This window comes from Petaurus breviceps, unplaced genomic scaffold, assembly GCF_028583685.1.
Source record: "Petaurus breviceps papuanus isolate PSGF00001 unplaced genomic scaffold, PetGlider_PUasm1.0 90686, whole genome shotgun sequence".
Lineage (NCBI taxonomy): Eukaryota > Metazoa > Chordata > Mammalia > Diprotodontia > Petauridae > Petaurus > Petaurus breviceps.
Genome location: NW_027187309.1, coordinates 4,870,927 through 4,883,012, shown reverse-complemented (window position 1 = coordinate 4,883,012; position 12,086 = coordinate 4,870,927). Strand labels below are relative to the sequence as shown.

General features: G+C 33.7%; 1 protein-coding gene across 1 annotated transcript in view; it reads left to right on the top strand.

The window, feature by feature from the left end:
• Positions 1-12,086, top strand: part of CSMD1 (CUB and Sushi multiple domains 1) — a 2,654,573-nt gene that overhangs the window by 2,623,735 nt on the left and 18,752 nt on the right. Inside the window, exons 64-66 of the mRNA XM_069065406.1 lie at positions 2,406-2,585; positions 3,869-3,913; positions 9,866-10,027. Of these exons, the coding sequence (XP_068921507.1) occupies positions 2,406-2,585; positions 3,869-3,913; positions 9,866-10,027 (387 nt within the window). The remainder of the gene's footprint in view (positions 1-2,405; positions 2,586-3,868; positions 3,914-9,865; positions 10,028-12,086) is intronic.

Here is a 12,086-nt window from a genome sequence, read left to right as displayed (position 1 = left end):
CCTGTAGACAATAGGAAGCCACTGAAGATTTTTCAACAGGAGAGTCACATGATCAGACTTTTACATCAAAAGGTTTTTTGTTTGGTTGATTTAGTTTTGAGCTTTGAAGCTGACTTAGAGAAGGGAGAGACTGAGAATAGGTACACTAGTTAGGGCACCAGCTTTAATATCCTGTTTCTTTATAATAGTCTGGTTGACAAGTAATAGGAGACTAAAATAGATATGGTAGCAATGTAAGGAAATATCAAAGAACAGAAATACTGTGGAGGTAGAATTATTATTAACTGAAAGTAGGCAATGAGGAAGAAAGAAAAGTTAAATTATTCAAGTGTAAATTACTGGAAAAATGTCATCAAAACATAAACAGAATTAGAAAGAAAGTGTCATAGGTTTAGAGATAGAAAAGACTTTAGAAACTCTTGATTCTAAGCCTTTTTATTGTATAAATGTGAAAACTGAGATTTGGCTTAAGTCATGCATGTAGTAAATGACAAAGCCAGGTTTCAAACCCAGGTCATTCCCCATTGCCTAGTTTTCCCATGTGTTTCTAACCCACATGAGTGTATAATATAACAACAAAGAAGCCTTTAAAATTTCATTTGTAACTTCAGTTAAAAAGTCTTATAGTTCTTCACACAGTAACTCCAGAATCCCATTTACCTATTACCACTTCAGCAAAGAATCATGTAGTATGTGTGTGCTTAAACAAATAAATTCAAATTAATTTCTAAAAAATAAAATGGGATTTCACTATTTTAAACAAGAAAAATCCTGTTCAATAGTTCAATTTTTTAAAATCTTCATCTCATAACTGGGTAGAATTCAGAAGTTATCTCTGTTGGAATTGTCTGCATAGTCCCTACAGGGCTGACTGTGTCAGTCTGGGATAATTTATTCTTTGTTATTAAACATATATATCCCTAAACATGAGACATATAACTGACCATAACTTTCATGGCACAGTAGTCTGTGACTCATAGATTATAGAAATTATGAATGCAGCTATGAAAATACACACATAGCACCATTTCTTAAAGTGGCATGAGACTCCCATATCGATTCTCCTCTACATCTCTCATCTAATCTGTCCTCTTCACTTAGGCTCTGCCTTAGTTCAGACTTTTATCCCTTCTTGCCTAGGCAATTTTAGTAGCATCCTAACTGGTCCCCCCTGCATCCAGTCTATCCCTTCTCCATTCCATCCTCCACATAATTTCTAAAATGCTATGATGATCTTCAAACATAGATCTGATGCCCCAACCCTCCAAAATATTCAATGCCTCCCTATTGCCTTTCATGTAAAATACAAAATCTTGAGTCTGACAGTTAAAGTCCCCCACAATCTAACTCTTAACTACCTTTTACAATACTATTTCACATGACTCCCTTCATACACTCTCCATTCTTGTCAAATTGCCTTGCTAGTTGTTCCCTGTACAAGACATTTCATCTGCCACTTTTGTGCCTTTGTATAGGTCATCCATCCCCTATGTCTGAAATTTAATCTACCCCACATTGGATTCAGATTGTCCCTAGATTTGTTCAGATCCCAGCTCCGTCCACCCCTTGCCTGAGGCCTTTCTGTATCCTACCAGTTATTGTGATTCTTTGCCTCTTGGAATTATTTAATATTTACTTACTTGTGGACATGTTGAATACACCTATTAAAATATAAAGCTCCTTAAGGACTAGGACTGTTTTCTTTCTCAGTGCCTATCACTAAGTAAATACTTAATAAGTGAACAATCATTTTATATCCAGGATGTAGCAGAATGACCTATGTAGAGTAAGTGCTTGGTAGATGTTTGTGAATTCATATGTAATTATGAATTCATTTGAAATGCTATGAATCAATGAAAATGAAGAAATAAATCTTTCTACTGGGGCATATTATATATAGTTTTCCCATGAATATTTGATGTTGTAGCAAATTCAAAATCATTGTATTTTTTATTTTAAGTAATTTTCAAAATTTCTACAAGTTTGAAATGTTGGTGATCTTTTAATAATAAACAAATATAAACCACAATTAATGATTTTTCAGTGTACCATTTCTTCAGCTTTTTCTTTGATTTATTTCTAAATGATTAATAAAATTATCAATACAATATAAAAGCATTGTTACTAATGTCTTCAAACCAGTATGTGAATTGTAACTTTAGTAATAATGTATAATTATCAAATTGATGGATTTTATATGTACAACAAATTCTTGCTGGTCATCAACTGCTTCCCAATTTTATTTTTAGTGAAAAATAAATTTGCTATAGATTTATAGTAAAAAAAAAAATCCTTCCAATTTCTGTATATGTCTTCAGAAAATCTTCTTGAAAAATCATTATCTTTAATATGAAATAATATAATGCTTGCCATAGTGCTCTCTAATAATATTAAACTCATTCCAGCTCATGCATGCAGACAGCCAGAGACGCCAGCCCATGCAGATGTGAGAGCGATAGATCTTCCTACTTTTGGTTATACTTTAGTATATACCTGTCATCCAGGATTTTTTCTTGCTGGTGGATCTGAGCACCGGACATGTAAACCAGACATGAAATGGACAGGGAAATCACCTGTTTGTAAAAGTAAGTCATTGATCATGGAATAAGAGCAATTTTCTGAAGGAAAAAAAGTATAATTCAGAATACCTTCCACATCTGTGACAAAATCAAACACCACCAGGGAATCTATATGAATTTATTATACATTAACAATTAAAAGGGGAGAATATATGCATATTTATATTTGCTAATTTAACAAAATAAGAGCATGGGTTTTATATATGTGTATATATATGTATATATACATTTATGTGTTAATCTTATAATTTGCTCTATTTCAAATAAAGAAGAAAGCATATTTTGTTGAAGAAAGTCATTCCACCAGGTAAATTATTATATGTTTAGGGAAAGTGAAAATGAACAAAATTTTCTAAGGGCCTGAGCATACATTAAAGAAAACTTTGTAAGTATTGATATTGTTAAGTCTACTCAAGCTGTTTCAGTGGGAGACATTGAATCTATGTACTCTTAACATGATTTTTGCTTTTTTAAATCACAGAAGCAATTAGTATGAAAATTATTAATTAATTACCAATAAAATTTTGTTTTCCCAAACTAGAAAAAAAGAGTTCTGGGTCAAAACTCAATGACAACTGACACTTTGGGTTTTTGTCTAAATTGTACACTGTATATGTACTGAATACTGAACCATATAAGTTAATAGTTTAGAATTAAATTCATGGCTTCACGTTGAGATTCCTGGGCCCAAGATAGGAATTGTCCAGAAGTCTTGTGTTACTTTTTACCTTTATCCCCTAAAAATAAGAAATAAGACACTGAAAACAAACCATGATACATTGTAATAGAAAATAATAAAAGGCAGGATATTTTAAATTAAACTAACCTGAGAGTCCACACTAAATGTTCAAGGACAAAAGTCAGTTTCTTAATCATTCATGTGTAAATTCATTTTTATGTCTTTTTTTTGTGCCATTTTTTTCCAAAATTTATTTCATATTCTAAATTTGATTTAATCTCAACTTTTGATTTTGGGCACACATTTTTGGTAAAGTGTCTTGTGTAAGCCACCCTCATTACAAGGCTCTCTGTTGTAGCACTTTCACGTAAATAGAAGCACTATCCTTTGGATCAGAGTTTATTTATTTCCTTTAAATTCACCTCTTTTTCCTTGCCCTGCTCAAAAAAAGTAAAATTCTGGGTTTAAGCAAATAACATGTTTAGACTTTAATTATTTCATAAATTTATCCAATCTGGAAAAAGGACACTTGCTTCACCTGAGCATTATTTCAACAATATTCAAAAATACGTATGTTCTTGAAAGTGATAACTTGTCTTTTTACTTGTAGGTAAAGGAGTGAGAGAAGTTAATGAAACAGTTACTAAAACTCCAGGTTTGTATACCAGAACAGTTTTAGATATAAATAAAATTAAGTGATTTGTTCTCTACTAATACATATATACACATAATGATGCTATTTTGAATATAAAAGTTTCTGATTCCATTACTCCATTGAGATGATTAAATAAACCACTAATTTAAAACAGGCTTACTTTGTTACTTTTACTCCCAGAATAGCAATGTGCTTATTTACCTAAAAAACACACATTTGGATACTGCAAAATGTTATTTCATTCAAGGAGGTCTTAGATATTTTGTAGACAGAAGTGGAAATAATGCCTCTGTCAGGCAAGGTGTTATAATGGAGAGCCTTATAAGGAGGATTGCACCTCATTATTACATATATCAGAATTCAAAGACTCATCCTTAAGTCAACCTTACATCATCAAAGTAAACTGGAAAACTGAACCTATGAAAATGGAGAAGAGACACTGTCAGTGGGACTACTTCACATTCCCTAGTGTTTCTTCACTTACTGCTATATAATTAAGGTAGTAATTAACCTCTTCAGAAATGTTTATTCAGAGCTTGCTTATGCTGGCAGCAAATTAGAAAGGTAGTCTCTGACCTCCAAAGCAAAGTTGTTGTTTGTTTGAATCTTCTAGATATCTGTGGCTATCTTAAGAGTCATTTTCTGTAATTATAGGCCTTCACTGAAAACTGATAGAAATATAATTCCTATGAAAAATACACATACATATAATGTAAATTCTATTCTTAAAAATGCCAATAGTAACATCTCCTTTTCAATGCCTCTGATATGAAGTAATAGTAGTACAGCCCAAAACAGGTATGCAGTGGGATGAGATTCACACAGAATACTGTCATTCCATTTTATCTGGGGTCACCTGCAAAGCCATAAGATGCAGAGAGCGCCAGAAAAATTAATTCATCTTATGGTGTCTTATTGGTCTTCAGAAAGCCAAACATGACAAAAGATTTTTTTCCAGTATAATTCCACCTTGCCTATGTGGTCCCCCTATAAAATCATGTTTACCACTGTTCCCGGGTAACCAACGAGAGACTGCAATATAAAAACAAATTTATAATTTAACAAATGGTGAAATGAATCCTAATCATGAAAGATGATTATCTTATTCTCTTAAAATGTCATTTTTAGGGAAACTTTCCTTTTGTTCCTTTTTACTTACCTCAAGTTTCTTACTCTTCAGAATTGAAAGAGTTGGGCCAGATGATGCTAAAGTCCCTCCCAGCTCTGACATCTGATGAAAGATCCCTTTCAATTTTGACATCTGATCATTTATTATTTCTGTTATTTTAATGACTCTATATTGCTGCTAATTAGGAGATAATTTTCTAGCTAATAACCATCAATAGTCAACATAACTTAAGTCTGTATATATTGTTTAGTGTTATGATCTTCTTGGCTAATAGCTACTTTATTTTTTTAGTTCAAGGCTTTATATGTAGTACATGCTTAATAAATGTTTCTTGGATGAATAATTAAATGAATAATTTTAAAAACTAGTGAAATCCTGATGATATTATAAACTATACTTTGGTTGAATCATTATAACCCAAGATTAAGTGTAAATTTTGTTCTGTTTTATAAATACTCTAGATATACTAAGAACTTCAGGGAAGATAGGCAAATAAGTCCATTAGTCTGAAAATTTAGCTGTGAGCAAAGGTAAAACCATTCATTTGAAATTCATTGATGATTGTTAGTTTATATCCATATATATGGAACAGCAGAAATTAATTTGGCTTAGGCAAAGGACATGTTAACTGAGAATATCATAATTTAACTTTGCTAATGAATGTTAGATTTTGAGACATTAAAGCAAATAACAATTTGCTGTTGTCAAGCTTATCATATAAGCCCTTAGAATTTCTCCTTTAATATGGGTCTTTTGAAATAAATTACTCTATGTATACGTCCCTAAGTGGCAATAGGAAATCATAATAATATGATTATAGTTTTTAAGAAAAGTAAAACCCAAGATAGAATCATAGAATCTCAGAATTGGAAGGGGGCTTAGATATATTCTTGTGCAACCCATGCATTAAGAAAAATCCCTTCTACTGTTTGCCTGACATGTGGTCTTCCCAGGCTCAGATTGAAGATCTCTGTGTGAAAGGAAGTTACTGTCTTCAAATCTAACCTATTTCCCTTTGAGGAAGCTATCACTGTTAGGAAATCATTTCATTATGTCATGCTGAAATTTGACTTTCTATAACTTCCAAATATGGTCCTTAATTATAACCCTTTGGAAGCAAGTAAAACAATTCTAATTCTTCATCCACATGACAGCCCTTCAAATACTTAAGGCAGATATCATGTCATGGTAACGTCTTTTCTTCTCCAGACTAATCATCTCTAATTAATATAGCTGATTCTTATATGTCATAGTTTCCAGTCCCTATCCATATTTAACCTACCCCTCCATATGTGCTACGGTTTATAAATGTCAATCAACCAATCAATCAACATTTATTAAGTAACTACTAGCATTTATTCTTATCCTAACTTGGGTTTCTTAAAATTGTTTCAAATAACAATATCAAATGCAACGTGTCACATATGCTGACAGTTGGTAAATGAGTATAAAATATGAACTATTACATTTTGCTTCTGTAGCAGCAAGCACCCTACCATACCCAGGATGGCTGTTAGCACAGGTTCTTTGATCTGCTTTTCTGAAGGGAAGCAACTCAAAAAGGGTTAACAATCTTTAATCAAACATATATCATTTACCTAGTTTAGGGGAAAAAGTCAGGACCCTGAACTTCGGAGAAAACAAACAGAAGTTCTAAACAGACAAAAATTGCAGACAGAGAGAATAACACAAGTCAACAGACAGAACTTCTAGCTGTCTGACCATTACATACGTACAGTGTTAGTTACCAGAGTGAGAAGCACCAACATCTGGGTTTTCAAAGCCAGGGATGCTGAACAGCTGCCCAGAGTCTCATCTGGCCAAATCACACAACACTTACCAAAGTGAACCCCAAAACAAAACCTCACCTCATAGGTATATATAGCCTTCTCCAGAGTCAGGGAACATCACAACCCTCATGACCCACATCACTACAAAGTAACAAAAGTTGTGCCTTCCTGAAAAACAAGCCTCCCACCACAGGCTCCATGTACCATATTCAGCCTATTAGGATATTTTCAAATCAGGGAAGGTACTCAAATTCACTCAGGCCTATCAAGGAGCAGGGAACATCTTCAAATTCCCATTATCATTACAGCTTCCCAGGACATATGGTAGGGGCAGGGAATCTTTTTTTCATGTCACCAATTAAATTGCTATGTTACAATGATGATACAAATTAAACTTAGAACTTACTAAAATTCCAAGTTCTCTTTCAAAAACCTGGTATAGATAACCTTGTTTCTCCTTACTGTACTTGTATAATTAATATTTTGAACTAATCTGTAGGGTTTTAATATCTATTAAATTTCACCTTAGTTCCATCCCACCATTGAGATCTTTCTGTATCCTGAATCTCTCATCCGAAGTTCATTAGCCATTCTTTCCAATTTTATGTAATCTGCAGAAGCATGCCTACAGCCAAGTCATTGATACAAAATTTTAAACAGCACAGGGCTAAGAAGAACTCTCTGTTGCAGTCCTAGAGACTTTCCTCCAGGTCGAAATTGGATTATTAATTGCTACTCTTTCGAGCTTGTTCAATTACTTCCAACTCCACTTAATTATACTATTATCTATGGACAGCATGGTGTAGTTAATAGAGTTGTCCTTAAAGCTAGTAAGACCCAGGTCTAAGTACTACCTCTGAAAAATACTGGCTATTTGACCCTGGGCAAGTTTCTTAATGTCTCTGAGTTTTAGACAACCCTCTAAGAATGCAAATTGCAGAGAAATACTAGCTGTATAACTGGAGAGTGCTTCCTTACCTAGGAGTTCCCTATACTACACAAGTTCAAACCCTGTCTCTCATGAGCTAGCCTTTATTTCTTCATCTTATCTACAAAACTGTCATAACAGACTGTTGATTGCCTTTTTAAAATCCAAGTATAATCAATTGGTGGCATTGCCATGCTATATCATTCTAATAATCCAATAACAAAAGAAAATGAGGTTAGTCTGAAATAATTTGTTTGTAATGATTCTATCCCCTGTCCTGTCTACTCTTACTTATTACTATTTCCCTTTTTAAATGCTTGTACACCTTCCCTTTAATAGCATGTTTTAGAATTTTTCCAGGAATCTAAGTCAAGCACAGCAGCCTATAGTTTAAGATATCAACCAGTTTTTCCTTCTTGAAAATAAGGATTACACTTGTGTCTTTTGGCATCTTTCTTAGTCTCTACAACTTTTCAATAAATGAAGGTGGTATTCATAGACAAGAGTCCTTCTAAAGCCTGATACATAATTAGCTCAGGACTCATCACTTGAACTCATTAAGGGTAGCAATTATTTCTATTATCTTGGGTTTCTGTCACCTTAGCTATTTTGATTTTATCCTTCTCACTCTAAGATCTTTCTTCTTGGTAGGGAAAAAATGTACTTACTGTAAAATAATTTTGCCTTCTCATGGTCCTATGTCCTCGAGCAACAGCCCTACCTTTTATTGAATTTTCCCTTTGTCTCCAATATACCTTAAAAATACTTAATTTTTTAAATATTTAAGTATTTTTATATCTTTATTATTCCTTACTGACTTTGACCTATTCTGAATGTGAGCACTCTTGATGTTGTTCTTATAGAAAGCTGTCTTTTGCAAGGGAAAAAAAATCCAGGGCGAGAGAGCCCACTAACATTTCTCCCTCCCTCTAATATTCATTTTAAACCAAATAAACCTTACAGACCTCAAGTTCAAGTTCAAGTTGTAAAGGACATCAACTATCTTGTGTTCCAGTCTCATTCCCATCAGAATTCCTTTGTCAACATTCCTGATAGATGATGAGTAAGAGCTACATTTTTTGGCCCTGAGAGATATCAAAACCATAGATTCATAGTAAAAGTATAATAAACATCTATTATAGGTTTCATAAATCAGTTTTCTGTATTATTTATGCAGATAAAAGCCTATGAGTTTTAACACTAGTTAAAATTTTGGAAATACTGAGATACCCTCTTTGGTATGTGAATGTGGAAAATGTAAAGTCAGCAGGCCACAACTTTTAAAAGTGTAAATTCACACATATAGTTGTTTACGTTAAAAGCATTGTCCTTCAACTGAAAGCAGAAAACACTTTCATTTGCAAATGTCTTATTATATGCTTTTCTTTGATTCAGTAGCAACATTTTTTCATAATTCCTAGATTGTGCAACATGGAGCCACTCTGATTTGTTGGTTAAGTAAGACTACCTGCTGTTTGGTGAATTTAGAGCACTGTTGGCTAAATAGACATTTTCATATCCACTAAAAATTCCATACCTGAAAATCTAGGTCATTAATCTTATTCATATATTCAGGAAATTCATTTTAACAAATAATTTCAAGCTTGATGTACATTTAGTTTTTAGATTAGTACCACTTACTTACATGTAATTCAGAAGAACAAAAAATTATCCAGACCAGCTCTTTAGGGATTTTTTAATGTGATTTCCCCCTTTTAAAAATCTCCTTTATGTCAATATTAAGATTACTCTACACTGAAAAAAGTCTGATTCAATGCCTGCCAGTCTAAAATTTAAATCTAAAGGGTTTGTTACAAGAGCATGACATCTTATTTAAAATTATATCCCATTAGGTTAATTTGCAGATGTAATAGTGGGGGGCACAGACATAAGCTAAGTTGTTGGTGGTGGTGTTGTCATTCTTGTTTTTGTCACTGTTGTCTTTATCATAATCATCATCTGTCTTTGAACCCTCATGGTGAATGAATGGCATTCTTTGTGGCATCTAGGTTCAGGAGCTCTAATATAGGAAGCGGAGAAATAAATGAATGATACTAGTTTGTGATGATATCCTCTCAAATATATTTCCTTACTTTCTCTCTCAGTTCCTTCCGATGTATTTTTCATCAACTCAGTGTGGAAAGGCTATTATGAGTATTTAGGAAAAAGGCACCCTGCAACTTTAACTGTGGACTGGTTCAATGCAACAAGTAGCAAAGTAAATGCTACATTTATTGAAGGATCTAATGTGGAGCTAAAACTTTCAGGTGAGTCCTACACTAATATCATGGGTATTTTGAAAGCATTCTGTTCTAATGCATACCAAATGCTTGAATTACTCCCCATTTTCCTAGAAATTTCTTGATATTCCTTCCTCCACTCCCTGTATCCTTCTTTTGCCACCAAGCTTCATCTTGATTTCACAAACCTTTCCTATTTCACATGCATTTTGTTCCTTTTTGTAGCTCTGAGATTCTCTGAACTAAACATCCTCAGTTTCTCATTTATTCATTCATCACTCTTTCCTATGATTAGGCTTCATTTTCTCCAAAAGGACTTTCACACTGTAGAGTAGTCAGACAGTTTTTCTTTAATAGAATGGATCAGCGGTCTTGAGTGAGACCTTGAAAATCCAACTGTCATCCTCAGTTTCTACATACTGAGAGAGAGAGAGAGAGAGAGAGAGAGAGAGAGAGAGAGAGAGAGAGAGAGAATTGATGACTCACCATTGAATAAATAGGTAATCCAGTTTTATCTTGGAAATCTGAGAAGAGATCTGAGTTCCATCACACATTCTTCCCAATTATATCTCCACTAAAACATGTAGAAATAGGAAATGTGTAGTTGTACATACCAGTAAGGGGTGGTTAGGTGGTATTATAGATAAGAGTGCTACCAACTCTGGAGTCAGGAAGACTCATCTTTCTGAGTTACAATCTAGCCTTAGACACTTACTAGCTGTGTGATCTTGAGCAAGTCACTTAACCCTGTTTGCCTCAGTTCCTCATATGTAAAATTAGTCAGAGGAGGGAATGGCAAGCCACTGTAGCACCTTTGTCAAGAAAACCCTAAACAGGGTCATGAAGAGTCAGACATGACTAAAAAACAACCCAACAACAACACATACAAGTAAATGTATGATAGATGCATATTTTTCTAAATAGATACTTTTCTTGTTTTAAAGCAATCGGGGTTAAGTAACTTGCTCAAGGTTACACGGCCAGGTGTTTCTGGGTGGGTGCTAAGTGTCTGAGCCCGGGATTCGATCTCCAGGTCTTCTCAACACTGGAGCCTGTGCTCTTACTCGCTGTGCTACCTGGCCACCCCTAAATAGATACTTTTCACTGGTTCTAAAGTTCTTGCAGAAGTATGGGGCTACAAATTTGGACTTAGCCAGACCCAGAATAGCTTTTATGACTCAGAAATTACTTCAACTAAATACTAATGAGAGAGAATTCCTGCTAATTTTAGCTTCTGATTTCACCCAAAGAATTCTAAAAGAAAGGATGAAGGTTCAGATCTCATAATTCATGTGGAATCAGGAAAGTGACCTGAAGTATTGATCTCCAACTAAGGACAAATAAATTATTGGCCTAATAACCCTGGAAGTTTCAGGAACTGTATCCTGGGGAGCATTTGATAGCGTAGTGTGAAAACAACTGCATTTGCTCTATCCAAAACAAAACAAAGTAATTCTTTTCAAAATACCCTGAATGAGATTCATCAGGTGCTCAGCCCTCATACTTATGTACAAGCATAAAGTGAAACCAAATGGGTAAACCTTTGTATCTGATTCATGAGCCCTCAATATTTAAATTGTAGTCAATTCTCAAATATGAGCAGAATGCCTTTTGACTTTAATCTCCTTCTAGGTTATGATGTCACAAATCTGTCTTCTCATCAAAGGTATCTCTGATGAGAATTGAAAAAAATGTTCTTTCAACTGAGTGTCAAACAACAGTCTTTGTAAATTTAGTCATAGATGTTAGAAATCATGTTTTATCATTATAAGACTAACAGGATAACCCCCCCTAATACTTATATGTCCTAAGTAATTATATGATCCTTAACCTAATACCTTCTCCCTTTCTCATTTTTACACAAATTAGGAATCATGGACCATGCAAAATGAATTAGTTCTTAGTTCAGTATTCCAGTTTATGATTGGTATATTTTTCTGTTTATGCATATTAGAACAAACATGTAATTTAAGAAAACACTTTTATGTTGTATTTTTCTTTTAAACTACAGTGAAAGATGCTAAAATTTAGAAAAATATTTTGTAGATATTTAGAAAAGCTTAGACTTCAGTAAAGGATTGTTTTT